The sequence below is a fragment of the Sipha flava genome, unplaced genomic scaffold, assembly GCF_003268045.1.
Source record: "Sipha flava isolate LNK unplaced genomic scaffold, YSA_version1 273_pilon_pilon, whole genome shotgun sequence".
Taxonomy (NCBI): domain Eukaryota; kingdom Metazoa; phylum Arthropoda; class Insecta; order Hemiptera; family Aphididae; genus Sipha; species Sipha flava.
The window spans coordinates 335498-350420 of NW_020272938.1; the positions used below are offsets into that span (position 1 = coordinate 335498).

Below are 14923 nucleotides of genomic sequence, written 5' to 3' on the forward strand. Positions count from 1 at the left end.
TATATATATATATATATATATATATATATATATATATATATATATTAAGTAATTCCTTGGAAAATAAATTGTAAATTATTTATTAAATATATAATAATATATATATAATAATATAATTGTTTATTTTATTACTATTGTAGTTCTAGGAATTTATAATGTGACCGATAGAAGGTCGATAGCCTGATAACAGGTTACTCAAATTAATGTTCATTTACTTCTCACAGTGCCACAGCCGAAATGTACATACTGTTGTATGAATTACCTAATTATTACTCCTTAAAACATGATGCGCTCCTTTCCATTAAAAGAGATACATTTTGAGTCAGTTGGAGCGGTAAAAATAAAATCAACAGAAGTATTAAAGGCACTAAGAGAAAAAAATTTTCAACATTGTTTCAATCAATGGAAAATATGAGTGGAGCGATTTATCAAATTTGGAGGAGAATATGTAGAAGGGGAGAAATGTTAAATTATTAAAAACTGTAAATAAAATGATTTTAAAGTAAAAATCTCGTTATCTAGTAGCTATGCCTCGTTTAATGGTATAAGACAGGGAGGGGCAAGTCAAAGTTACTGGAGGGTCAATTTTTGGAAAATTAAAATCTAGCGGGCCAGAGCATAATAAATTCAACACACACGACAAGAATAATACAAAGAAACTGATATAGTAGAATAGTCCGGTTCAAACAGCTTTTGTTGAAAGCTATATGTATACATTTAGAAGGTAAACTTTAAAATTGTATGATATAATTTGAAAATATAGCACGGGCCAGATAAAAAAGGCTCGTGGGCCACCAGTTGCCCACCCCTGGTATAAGGTATTGTGAATATAATAGTGGTATAATTTAAATATTGGTTTTAGTAATGGTAGGGGTGTTGGTTCATAATGTAGCATCAACAAGGTTTGAACTCTAGTTGCATAACTGCATCAAGGGGTGCTAAATTATTATGCTCCTCCTTATATTGACCCTTAATATTAATGTTATGTACTGCGGCTATACCTCATGGATCAACTAAACAGCAACTATCGTAAACAGTGCCGTCGTTCGTGAACAGGCAACATGGGCGATTGCCTAAGGCACTTAAAATAAATTCAGAGCTCACAATTTGTCGAGTTAGAATAGTTAAATATAATTAGATATGTAAGGAAATTGTACTGATTTTTCTTAAAACCTTTTGACAGCACTGATCGTTAACAGGGGCGGCTCCAGAGCCTTGGTTTGGGGGGGGGGGGGAAGTTATAATTTTACAAAATCTTATAACAAAAAAAAAAACAACAATTTTTCCAACACAAATCCAAGTCGTCTATTTTTAAAATTGGCAAAAATATCAATAATATGATCTATTTGATCTGGAATATCTACTTTATGACATATATTAATTAGACATAATGCTGATAGTCTATCTTCAATCATTCTTGAACGAAGCCAGGTTTTTAGTTTCCGAAGTGTGGAGAAACTCCTTTCAACCGTCATATCTCTATGTCTCTATCAACATACTTGTGCGTGTCGTATGATAGTCCATATTATAATCAGTGGCGGATTAGGAGGCAAGCTAAAAGGCTTATAGCCTAAAGCGGCTTTTTTGGAAGGGTGACTTTTTTTTTTATAGAATTAAGTGTTATTATTAACTTATTAAGTAGGTATATTTATTTTAATATATATTTTTTTATAATTTTCATATAAACACGAATAAAAATAATTTTAAAAAGGTATAATAATATATTAATATGTACATTGTATGATGCGTACATATAAGCTATAGTAAGAATATTACAATTATTATTATAATTTGAAAATATTTTATTTGTAATAAGATAATTACAGTTAGTTACTAGTTATTATCAATAACTTATTACTAATAACTAACTTATTACTATAACTACTTATGTACTTACTGGGAACATTCGACTATTCAAGTACAGGTATTTTCATATCTGGCTAATTATATTTCTGTTATATGATTGTATAAACATTGTTTATTTGTACTGGTAATAATGGTATCTGAAGTAAAATAATAATCATGAAATATTTTATTTTTAGAAGTTTTCTATTTTAAAGATTTTATTTTTTATATATATATTTTTTTTTTTTTGGTAAAAAAACTGAATAAAATTTGAAGAGAAGGGTTTAGATCAAATATTGTTGGTTCCTTAGTAGAGTGATAGGGGGGGGGGGCAGAATGAATAAGCCTAGGGGCACCAAAACGCTAAATCCTCCACTGATTATAATATGCATTTTTTATTAACAATATAATTTTTTTTATAAATACGGTACGGGCTTGGGGGGCCGCGGCCCTAGCCCCCCTGGATCCACCCCTGATCATAAACAGAATGCAATCGGGATTAGGGGTGGCAAAAAAAATCGATATTTTTCTTCCCATAATATCAGCACATCAATATTTAATATTATTTAAATTTTTGATGTATCGTTTACTGATATATGGAGGTCAGGGAAATTTTTGCCATCCCTTATCGGGATAACCGTGGAACTATAATTTCCTTATGTCGCACGTTGTTCACTAGCACTCCGATGGACAGTTTAAATTTTGGAGATATTTTGTTGTTCTTCCATGAGCCAACAACCTTGATAAATACAACAAACACTATCATCTTATATCAATTTTAGTTTATTTTTTTCGGGACGTTTCGTTCTTTTACGAAGCGTGTTTTATACTGTAATAAAATAACTGTTACTTTCATTATTTACTTGGAAGTTTAAATCTGTTTAGCTTGTATTTTTATTCATAATCTATAATACACCAGACACGTGTAAAAACTATTGATTTTGTGTTTTATTACGTGTTAATACACATGAAGTGTCCGGTAAGATGATAAGTTGATTGTATTATACTTTTTGAAATAGATGATTATTGTTTTCAAGTTATTATTATTTTTTAAATTTTAGCATTTACGGGTTTACACGTCATGGATGAGTCGAATTTAACAACCGGTACATCTTCGACTGGTTTTTTACCTACAACTTCAGCAAACTATTTAGTTATGCCTTTTACTCCTACGGTGCCTAGTGTTCCAATGCCACAGTCTGTAGTATGGACTCCAATGCAACAATCTTCATTAGTGGTTCCTGTGACGCCACATGTTGTGTCTGCTCCTCCACGTTTTAACCCTCGTGCTACTCGGAAAAATTTCCGTCAACCAACACCTTCAGAACCAGCTATTACTGTATTTGTTGGTAATATTTCTGAAAAAGCTCCAGATACTATGATTAGGCATATTTTGGCAACTTGTGGAAACATTGCTTCTTGGAAAAGGGTACAAGGATTTGGTTTTTGTGAATATTATGGAGCTCAAGCTGCATTACGTGCCATTAAAGTTCTACATGATATGGAAGTAGGTGATAAAAAACTTGTAGTCAAAGTAGATGCAAAAGCACAAGAAACATTGGATCAATTTAAGGCAGAAAAAAAAGGTACTGATGATCCTGAAGAAAATCAACAATTTGAAGTATTTTGTAGACAGAGAATAAGTAGTATTATTAGTGAGCATAATGATGAAATGAACAAAGAAGGAAATAAAAATGAAGAAGAAGACAAACCAAGTATTGTTGATGGTGTTGGATTTGATTTGGTACCGAATGAAGATGAAAAAAAAAGTTTAATTACTAGAGAAATAGGTAAGTTTCGAGAAGTTATGAAAAAACGAGAAGAGGAGAAAGAAGTTGAAAGAAAAAAGAAACAGGAAAAAGAAAAATTAAATGGAAGACATGCGACTCCTGATAGTCCAGATGAAGATGAAATTAGAAGAATACGCCGTAGAGAAGAACGTGATAAAAGAGATAAAGAAAAAGAAGAAAGAGACAAAAGAGAAAGAGAAAGAGATGAAAGAGATAAACGTGATAGAGAGAAGAAAGAAAGAAGAGACAAAGAAAGAGAACGAGAAAAAAAAGATAGAGAAAAAAGCATCGATAAAGAAAATCGTAAAGAAAAAGAACCAGAAAAAAGCAGAGGCCATTATGATAAAAATAGATTAAGAGAAAAAGAAATGGAAGAAGAAGAACTGGAAATGAAAAAAGAAGATGATCGGAGAAGGGAAAGAGAAATAGCATATCAAGAAAAACGCAAGCAGTGGGAAATTAGAGAAAATCAGAAGAAAAAAGAATTGGCCAAAGAACGTTCTAAAAAACAAATGATAGAAGAAGAACGAGAAAGAAATGCTAAAAAATTAAAAGAATTTTTGGAAGATTATGATGATGATAAAGATGATCAGAAATATTATAAAGGTAGAGAGTTGCAAAAACGAATTGAGCTTAGAGAAAAAGAAATAGAAGAAGATGGAAGAGATAGACAAAAAGAAAAAGATGAACTTGAAGCTATCAGGGAAAAAATATACAACAGTGACTTCAAAGACCCAGAACTAGAATTTGCTAAGGTATTAAAAGCCAGAGAAGAAATGTATAAGCCTAAACTATTAATAGATGTTGCTGAAAAACAAAGAGATAAATTAAAACGTTATGAAATGGAAATTGAAAAAGAAATTCAAAAACAAAAAAATATAGAAGCTGAGCAAGAACGACAGCGCCATGTTATGGAAAAAGCACAGACGCCCAGTCCTCAGCAACCAGCTACTCCTCCCAGCCTTGAACCTCAAACACCTCCGCCTGAGTTTGCACCTATGACTCAATCAACAACTTTAATGATTAAGAAAAGAATGGACGTTAAAGATGTATTCAACAATGACGATGAAGAACTTCCACGACCGAAAAAAAGAAAATTAGTTCCTCTTGATTATACAGATAAAAAAGAAGAAGAGAGTAAAGCTGTTGAAGAAAAGAAAAAAAATATACGCCAATTAATTGAACGTATTCCCACTGATAAAGATGACTTGTTTTCATTTCTTCTTGATTGGACTGTTGTCGACAATCAATTAATGGAAAAACGTATCAGACCTTGGATTAATAAAAAAATCATCGAATACATTGGTGAACCAGAACCAACTCTAGTAGATTTTATATGTTCAAAGGTATTAGCTGGTAGCAGTCCTCAAGCTATACTTGATGATGTTCAAATGGTGCTTGATGAAGAAGCTGAAGTGTTTGTTGTAAAAATGTGGAGACTTCTTGTCTATGAAGTTGAAGCTAAAAAATTAGGATTAGTTAAATTAGAAGAAAATGGTCATAAAGATCCTTAATATTTCAATACTAACTTTTGTAAATATAATCTTTTAATATTTTACAAATTTGGAAATGTTTCAACCTCAGTTTTTAGTTTAATAATAATTTGCCACTGTCTCATAAGGTAAAATTGGCTGAGTTTTAATTTATCAAAGAATTATTGTTATTGGATCAAAATCTGTATTATTCATATTTTGTGTTTTTAAGTTAAATGTACAACTATTTTCATCGATCATTTTACTGCTTTAAATTATATATTAACTTATGAGTACAAATTACATATATATTATATGTATGTACATTTTTATTTATTTTATATTTGTAAAATAAACTAATTAATATTACTATATATATATATGATATTTTATTCAAGTTAATATTTCAAATACATGTTTAACTATGAATTGAAGTCGAATTCAAGTAAACTTATTATTATACTTCTGAAAAATATTCATACCTATGTGCATAAATAATTATATATTATAGTTGACTATTATAAAGAAACTGTTCAATTGTAAATATTGTTATTTCAGTAAAACTAGAAATGTAAGTATTATAAACATTAAATATAATTAATTACACTCTTATTTACTTTTTATGCAATAATTTTTTTCTTTATAAAAGAAATAAATGAAATATTTTTAACCGGAAAATTTATGTATTTTTTTTTCATTTATTTTATATTGTATTTCCATAATAAATTAGCTCACATTTTTATAAGAGCAGTATTACTACTACATTTATCATCTAAAAATAAGTTTTTTTATATTATTTCATTACTTATAGGAACATAGTTATATTAATATTATCAAAAAAGCAAGATATTTTATAGTAGTAAAGGTAAGCTTGACAAGGAATTAGAGTAAACATTTTTAATAATATATATATATATAAAAAAAGTTTTTAATTTACATATTTGTATTCTCACAGTAATATCCTGACATTTATTAATCATAAATATCATATTTTTAAACTTAATAATAATAAAATTATATACTATTCTATTATACCCAATAAGAACAAACAAGTTTTGATCAAGAGTAGGTATCAGGAAGTATGTGAAAATGTAATACTGCAATAAAAGTAAAATAAGTATTAAATGTATCAAAATGTAAATAATTAAATGATTGATCCAAATGTAACTTAAAAAAAAACAAAACTATGGATGATGTTAAAAATTACAAGTTAACACATAGACATTACATCAAGATATAAGTGTACAGTCATCAAAATAAATTAAATACATTAGCAAATGTAATATTTGAAATAATAATTATAAAATAACATATTAAAAATAAATTAATTTACATTTTTTCATCTTTGATCAATAAGTATCCATTTTTCTTATTGATTTTAATTTTTAACATAGACAATATTCAATTATTTACCTCATTTACAATTTTTTTTATAATGATTGAATTATTTTAGCAAAAGCTTAGAACCAGTGACGTAAGTATGCAAATTTGGCCTTGATGCAAAAAGCTTAAAGGGCTCTCTTCCTATAATATCAAATATAAATTAATAAATATGAATAAAACTACCTAGATGTTAACCTATCTTTAATTGTGTATTTTATTATTATTTTTTTTTTTTATTGTATATTAAGTATTTAAATTTAGTAAGTATACACAGATATATTATAATTTACATGTATTAACAAATAAAAAAAATATACAAAATAACAGATTTATATTAAAATTTTACTCTTTGCGCTTTTAAATTCGCAGTTGTCGGTAAGTTTTGAAACGTTTGTAACTTCTGCTTCTCCGGCTTCTATGTATAATAACGCGGTAGGTATTTGATAGTCGTTCTTGCCCTATAGAATTCTTGATAATTTTAAATTTCGAGAACGATCGCTCAACTGTAGCCCCCGTTACAGGTATTATTAAAAACATAATTAATGAAAATACTTCTAGAAAACTACTGTTCATATCATAATATTTTATAATTTCAATAATACTTTAGTACTATTGAAGTCATAGAAATAAAAACTTAGATGAAAATGTACAGAAATGTATAGTTCTTTGATATGAAATCGATTAAAATTAATACTTAAATTGTCATCATAAATTTAGATTTTTATTCTTTAAAATAGTTTTATATGGTTTGAGATTTAAGTTTTCTGAAAGTTTAGGACATGTAATTTTAAATAACTTGTGTTAAACGCAATTTAAATATTTTTTTTGAAAATAAATTTCATTTTATAATTAAAGTTTGAAGTTAAGATTCTTAATATTTAAATTATACAAGTACATATTTAAACATTGACTGAAATTTTAGTTTTTATTTGGATCTTTCTTTTAGAGATTAAAAAATACTGCATTTTTATATTTTAATTGAGTCTGTATCAACTTTGATTATAAAGGTTTTCTAATTTTAACTGGGGACATATTTGACAATAATTATTTATAAGTACGTATATTCTGAGGCTCATCTGAGCTCTAATTATAGCCAATATTTTTAGACCAGTATGGTATTTATATTTTTTTACTCATTTTAATTGGTTTCTGATTGACTTATGACCAGTAAATTAAAGAAATTATGAATAGTAATTGAACAGATAACTATTATACTTAATATAAACAGTAAAATTATTCCACTTTTAAATGTAAGGCCAAAAAACATTAATCAAAAATTATTTTTCCAGTATTATTCAGTTGTAAATTTAAAATATAATTAAATATTATCAATGTTTAAATTTAATATTACCAGTCATTAATTAGACATGATTAAGCACCCTCAACTTAGTTTAAAGTACATCCATGTTCCAGTGTTGTAAAATAAAAATATCTATAGCTAATGACATTGTTCCATACGAAATATTAAACACAATTAGGACTCTAGACAAAATCAATACTTTTAGAATCTCTTTAGGTTTTGAAAAAATGCATTTATTCAACTATAGACAATTAATTAATTATATATTAATATTATTAAATTATAAAAAAAATTATTTTTATTAAAATCTAAGTACTGTAATTAATAAATTTTCTTTAAACATTTTAAAAACTATATAATAATGAATCCAACAATTTTACTTTTTAAATAATTTATATATACTTATATCAACGTTTAATGAACATCATTTTGAAGAAAAGTCATATATTAATATACATTATCTTCAGTTTAATTTTGATGTATTATACATTGTACATAACCGTCCCAACCAAAACTAAATTCAGTTGATTGCTGGATGCATACCAGTTATTATTTTTATTATTTAATAACATATATATAAAAATATTAAATAATTTCCTTTTTTGCTCATCAGTGTTTCAAAAAGTTTTCGGTTTTGTGTTAGCTTAAGTAGCAACATATCCTAATAACAGTCCTGTCTACCACCAAGGAAATGCCGCCCCAGACATAGGTCTTTGTTACCTGTGCATTCCACTAGGCCTGAACATAATTGCTTATATTGATGGGAAAATATGTTTAACACTTTAAATTTTAATATTATACAAAAACAAAACTATGCATTTTATTAAGTTAAATTTCTTATACTGATATTGGAAGTATAATATAATAAATATTGATTAAATTTTATGTTAGGGGTGTAAGTTAATAATGTAGCACTACCAAGTTTTGAATTCTAGTTACACCATAACTCAAGATATCAAACATAGAAATTGTATTTGAGGACCCGATATATTTTTTATATGAATAGGGACAAATGGACGTTAAAAAAAATATATATATATGTTATAAAACCATTGATATTTTATGTTCATAATATAACTAATGGTATCGTATCATAATATTAAACCTTACCGAATTTTATCGTTTGGGCAATGGGTACCTTTTATAACAATATATATAACTTATTGGGTTTTACAACTTATAATAATTATTATACTATATCGAAACATGGTGATATACAAAACAAAACAATACAATACACATCTATAACCGAGTTAACAGTGTACAAATTGCATTCAAGTGTACATGTAAGATATCATTATTAATTTAAATTGTGATGGTAAAGTGTTTTTGAATGAATATTTTTGACATTAAAATTTACATATTATAATAAATATAAATAACTTATTTTATTTACTGATTTCTATCTTTATATATATAAAAATTTCGTGTCACGATGTATGTTCGCGATAATCTCCGAAACTACTGGATCGATTTTGATGAAATTTTTTACACCGTGTGTAATTCGGTCCAACTTAAAATATAGGATAGTTTTTTTCAAATTTTTTAATATTTTAAATATTTTAATTAACTTTTTAATAAAAACCGGAAACATCGATGAAAATTTAAACGCCAATGACATCGGAACTGCATGTATTTTACCTTCAAGCTACATCGGCAGTCCACGGAGCATGCAGGAATACATACAAGATGCGATGACTTATGTACGTCATTACGGTCGACCTGATTTGTTTGTTACATTTACGTGTAATCCAAATTGGGAAGAAATAAAAAGTTTGTTATTACCAGGCCAACAATCAATACATCGTCACGATATCGTTACACGTGTGTTTAAACAAAAGTTAAAATCTTTAATTAATTTAATTGTAAAATATTCAGGTTTTGGTAACACACGTTGCTGGCTGTATTCTATTGAGTGGCAAAAGCGAGGTTTGCCTCATTCTCATATTTTGGTTTGGCTTGAAGATAAAATCCGTCCAGAAGAAATTGACCAAATAATTTCTGCCGAAATTCCGGATCCACTGACTCAGAATTGTTCGATATTGTTACCAGTCACATGATCCACGGACCGTGTGGTGCTTTTAACATGGCATCACCATGCATGGAAGAAGGAAGGTGTAAGAAACGTTTCCCGAAACCCTTTACCAATGATACTATTACGGATATCGATGGTTATCCATTGTATCGCCGCAGTGACCCTGAGCATGGTGGTCACACATTTACAATTCGAAAGTCGAATTCTATAAATGAAGTTGAAATTGATAATCGGTGGGTAGTTCCGTACTCACCATTGCTGTCAAAAGCGTATAAGGCTCATATTAATGTCGAGTTTTGCAGTTCCGTCAAATCCATTAAGTACATTTGTAAATATGTTAATAAAGGAAGTGATTTGGCCGTATTTGAAATACAAAATATAAACAAAAATGACGAAATAGCAAGATACCAGATGGGTAGATATATAAGCAGCAGCGAAGCTATCTGGCGTATTTTCAGTTTTCCAATACACGAAAGAGAACCTTCTGTCCAGCATCTTGCAGTACATCTTGAAAACGGTCAACGAGTATATTTTACCGAAGAAAACATTCTCCAAAGAGCATTTGAGACACCGAAAACGACACTAACTGAATTCTTTACATTATGTCAAAAATCTGATGTATTCGGCCAATTTGCAAAAACATTATTATATACCGATGTTCTACGCTATTTTACATGGAATAAAATAGGGAAAAAGTGGGAGCCCCATAAGCAAGGAAAACCACATCCATCGATCCCAGGCATATTTAAAGCTAAGACATTGGGACGACTTTACACTGTACATCCTAAACAACGTGAATGCTTCTTTTTGCGTTTATTGCTGGTGAATATTCCCGGACCAACATCTTCCGAATATTTGCGAACAGTGAACGATCGAGTGTTCAATACATATCAAGATGCATGTTGCGAGTTGCAACTACTGGAAGCAGATAATCATTGGGACTTGACACATGCTGATGCAGCATTGATATCTACACCGAATAATATTCGTCAACTATTTGCAATAATTTTGACAACATGTTTTCCAACACAATCATCGACTCTGTGGGAAAAATATAAAAATTATATGACTGAAGATATACTGCATCGAATTAGACGAACAAATCAATGTCCAAATTTAGATTTCACACCAGAGATGTATAATAAAGCATTAGTGTTGATCGAAGATTTATGTATTTTAATTTCAAATTTGCCACTTAGTCATTATGGAATGTCATCACCTGATCGCCCGGCTGCCGACTTAGTTAACACTGATTTGCAACGAGAAAAACAGTACAATGACGTTGACTTAGCTACAATTATTGTGAATAATGAGCCATTACTGACAGCCGAACAAAAAAATATTTATAATCGGATAATGCTGACCGTTGATGCTGACCAAGGTGGGTTTTTTTTCTTAGACGCACCAGGTGGAACAGGTAAGACATTCTTAATATCATTAATTCTTGCAAAGACACGTTCCCAACAGAAAATTGCTTTGGCAATTGCATCGTCAGGCATTGCTGCAACTTTGTTAGATGGTGGACGAACAGCACATTCAGCATTGAAGTTGCCATTAGACATTCATAACAAACCAAACGCAATGTGTAACATTAAAAAAAAAAAGCGGAATGGCTACAGTGTTGCAAAAAAGTGCAATAATAATTTGGGATGAGTGTACTATGACTCATAAACATTCACTTGAAGCATTTCATAGAACTATGCAAGATTTGAAAGGCAACCATAAACTTTTCGGTGGTACTGTTTTACTACTGTCCGGTGATTTCCGGCAGACTTTACCAGTTATTCCTCACTCTACTTTTGCCGATGAGATCAACGCATGCTTAAAACAATCGTTTTTATGGACAAGTGTTGAGACACTTCGACTGACTATGAATATGCGAGTACAATTGCAAAATGATCCAACAGCACAAGTATTTTCTAAACAATTGCTGGATATTGGAAATGGTGAAATTGAGTTGCATCAAAATACACAATACATAAAATTACCAGATATTTTCTGCACTGTTGTTGAAACGAGAAATGAACTAATTGAGAGTGTCTTTCCGGATATATTGAATTATAATTTAGATCACAATTGGCTCTGTAATCGTGCTATTTTGGCAGCAAGAAATGTTGATGTGAACGAAATTAACTTCCATATACAACAGATTTTGTCCGGTGATTTGATGTCTTTTAAATCAATCGACACAGTTATTGATGAAAACGAAATCGTAAACTTTCCAACTGAATTTCTGAATTCTCTGGATTTGCCAGGAATGCCACCACACAACCTTCAATTGAAAATTGGTTCACCAATTATTCTTCTACGTAATTTAAACCCACCTCAATTATGTAACGGTACACGTTTAGTCATAAAAAAAATGACCGAAAATATTCTTGAAGCAACAATTTTGTCGGGAAAATTTAAAGGAGATATCGTCCTGTTGCCACGTATTCCACTGATAGCGTCGGAATTTTCAATACCGTTTAAAAGGCTCCAATTTCCGATTTGTTTAGCTTTTGCGATGACTATAAATAAATCTCAAGGCCAAACAATGTCTATTTGCGGTTTGGATTTGGAAAACACGTTTCTCACATGGACAGCTATATGTTGCCTGCTCACGTGTAGGAAAACCATCAAATCTCTTCGTGTTAGCGAAAGACAGGTTAACCAGGAATGTTGTACACAAAGTAGTACTTAGATAATTTTTAGTTTTAATAATTTAATTTATTTTTGTATATTTTTAATGTATATAGTATTTTTTGTAAGTAGGTCACTGATTACAAACAATAATTTAATATAAGATGAATAAAATGTAAATTCAGAAAATATATATTTTGGTTTGTACTTAATTTCAACTTTTAGATACTTTACCTATTACTTTTAAATTTTCTCATACATAATAACACTAATACATGGCCTACGAAAATGCTAAAAAACCAACTAATACGCGGGCAACGCCGTGTCGGGACAGCTAGTATAAATATATATATTTTTTAATGTCCATTTGTCCTTACGTCCAAACGACTACGTCGATTTGTCCTAGATCGTTTTTTATAGTAATACTTATACCATAGTTGAAGTATATTTTATTTTAAATGGGAAGATTAAGTAAAAAATGTAGTCAACAATAAAGGTAATTGAAAAATGTTGTTTAAAAAACTTTATTTTATACAATCATTTTATCCAACAACAGGTACTACTGGAACAGCAGGTACCGCCACTTCTGGTTTAGTTTTGATATCACTAGTCGGTGCAATAGGTAGAATTTCTTCTTTAGGCTCAGCAACACTAACATTATCCGGCAAAGGCTTCTTTGGACCAAGTTTACCAGATTGATCCCACGGCAACATAATTTTTACCTTGATACCCAAAACTCCTAAAGAAATAAAAAAAATGTCAATGATAATATCCTATTAAAACAAACACCATATAATCAAAGATTACCTTGTCTCAACAGAACGTGTCTAGTAGCAACATTAACATAATCATTGCAAGGATCACCACTGTGAATCATAAGTCCATCTACGAATTTCATAGATTTAGCACGCTGACCTCTTAATTTACCAGATACTACAACTTCACATCCCTTAGCTCCACTTTCCATGATGAATCTCAATACACCATAGCATGCCCTTCTGACAGCTAGACCTCCGATTAACTTGTAACGCAATGACTCAGCTTGGGCAACAGCACATAATCCACGTTGAGCTACTTTTTCAGCGAAAAGTTCTACTGCTTTGTCTTTGAAATCAAAACGTTTCTGTATAAGAGAAGTGAGTTCACGAATACGACGTCCCTTGTCACCCAATACATTTTGGGTACGAGTAGCAGAGATAACAATTTCTGTACGTGATGGAGCAGCACGGACATCAACACCAGAATAACCATCCTCAGCAAGTTCTCGTGTCAAGAACTCATTTAGTTCAGCACGTAACATACCATCAGATACAAACTAAAATAAAAACAATGAGATTGTTATCATTAGTTATGATGGGACATTTTAAGTCATAAGTATTTAAGTATTTAATTAACCAAAGTATTGAATGATACATAAATGGTCTTACAATTAAAATATACCAGAATAAGATATATCTAAGATTGAAGTATGTTTTACTTAAAAATAACCGTACACATGGGTTTAGGTATGAAAAAATGCAAATTTTGATGTCATTGTATTAGCTTGTTTTAATAAGAATTAGTACGACGTATATCAGTGATTAGATTATTAATTTCTACGGAATTAAGCGCTAAATACTTAATGATCGTATCGAATACATTTACTCAACCTTTTCTTCACGGACGTCGTTTTGGCTGGCATCTTGTCTAAGGAAAGAACGGATAGGTAATCAGATGTTGTAACGAGTAACGAAATCAAAAACCAACTCAACACTTACCTTTATACTTGTTTTCGGGGGTTAAATAGAATATGACGGCACGCTACAATTTTCTAGATGTAACACAAATGGCATGAAAATTGTTAACCAAACTATTTCGTTGACGAAAAGCCAAGGCGACAGAGTGGCCAACATAACTTTCGTAAGCCTTGATTGTCCATGGATGTGGTTCGACCGCAAAATTTAATCTATTTCTTGTTTGGATATTAAACGGGCAGATGGCGCTGTAGCTTATAGAAACGACTATTTTACTGTGGTGAAATGCAATAGGTAATAATAATAATTAGTTATAATTGCTATAAAAAAGACAAAATTGACACATTCGAATTTCAAGTTTCGACATTTCGGACAAAATTCTAATTTTAGATACGTTGTGCCGGGTTCATGAGTTCAAGACAATTATTGCCCATCCCTGTCAGCCCCTAGTAAACCGAGCAGTCGCGGGTGGATTGTGCTGACTTTGATTTCCATCCTCGACATCCTACGTCGGGAACCCATGTTTTCGTTTGCGTCATAGAAAGAACTTTCAGATGTTTCTTCAACAAAATGTATTCGAGTTCAGGGCCGGGCCAATCATAGTGGCGCTTCTGGTAAAATGAAAATGTTGCGCCCTCGGGGTTGGGCACCACAACAAAAATAATTAATTCAATATAACAATATAATCATATTTTAGATTATAGATTATCGGTATTATTGTTGCCCGAAAATTTTATTTTTAT

At 30.2% G+C, this 14923-nt stretch overlaps 3 protein-coding genes and 1 pseudogene across 3 annotated transcripts; 3 read left to right on the plus strand and 1 right to left on the minus strand.

Annotated features, from left to right (window-relative positions):
• The first annotated feature begins 2633 nt into the window (after positions 1 to 2633).
• Positions 2634 to 5375, plus strand: LOC112685312 (RNA-binding protein 25). Its single transcript, XM_025557149.1, has 2 exons — positions 2634 to 2824; positions 2907 to 5375. The coding sequence occupies exon 2, from the start codon at positions 2927 to 2929 to the stop codon at positions 5147 to 5149; it is 2223 nt and encodes a 740-aa protein (XP_025412934.1). The 5' UTR covers positions 2634 to 2824; positions 2907 to 2926; the 3' UTR covers positions 5150 to 5375.
• A 4501-nt stretch (positions 5376 to 9876) lies between these two features.
• On the plus strand, positions 9877 to 11478 carry LOC112685350. The gene has a single exon (XM_025557202.1). It carries the CDS (start codon positions 9877 to 9879, stop codon positions 11476 to 11478), a length of 1602 nt encoding a protein of 533 aa, XP_025412987.1.
• Positions 11479 to 12065: 587 nt separating this feature from the next.
• On the plus strand, positions 12066 to 12528 carry LOC112685352 (annotated as a pseudogene).
• A 436-nt stretch (positions 12529 to 12964) lies between these two features.
• On the minus strand, positions 12965 to 14296 carry LOC112685316 (40S ribosomal protein S3). Its single transcript, XM_025557158.1, has 4 exons — positions 14205 to 14296; positions 14096 to 14133; positions 13255 to 13762; positions 12965 to 13186 (listed from the first exon to the last, which is right to left on the minus strand). Exons 2-4 carry the CDS (start codon positions 14126 to 14128, stop codon positions 12990 to 12992), a joined length of 738 nt encoding a protein of 245 aa, XP_025412943.1. The 5' UTR covers positions 14129 to 14133; positions 14205 to 14296; the 3' UTR covers positions 12965 to 12989.
• Between the last annotated feature and the right edge of the window lie 627 nt (positions 14297 to 14923).

Excerpts from the sequence above, each read along its gene's own strand:
- LOC112685312 (XM_025557149.1), top strand. The coding sequence starts at position 2,927 with ATGGATGAGTCGAATTTAACAACCGGTACATCTTCGACTGGTTTTTTA.
- LOC112685350 (XM_025557202.1), top strand. The coding sequence starts at position 9,877 with ATGGCATCACCATGCATGGAAGAAGGAAGGTGTAAGAAACGTTTCCCG.
- LOC112685316 (XM_025557158.1), bottom strand. The coding sequence starts at position 14,128 with ATGCCAGCCAAAACGACGTCCGTGAAGAAAAGG. Across the intron at positions 13,763-14,095 it reads CGACGTCCGTGAAGAAAAGG|TTTGTATCTGATGGTATGTT; the intron begins TTGAGTAAATGT and ends TTTTTATTTTAG. Across the intron at positions 13,187-13,254 it reads ACACGTTCTGTTGAGACAAG|GAGTTTTGGGTATCAAGGTA; the intron begins GTAATCTTTGAT and ends TTATTTCTTTAG.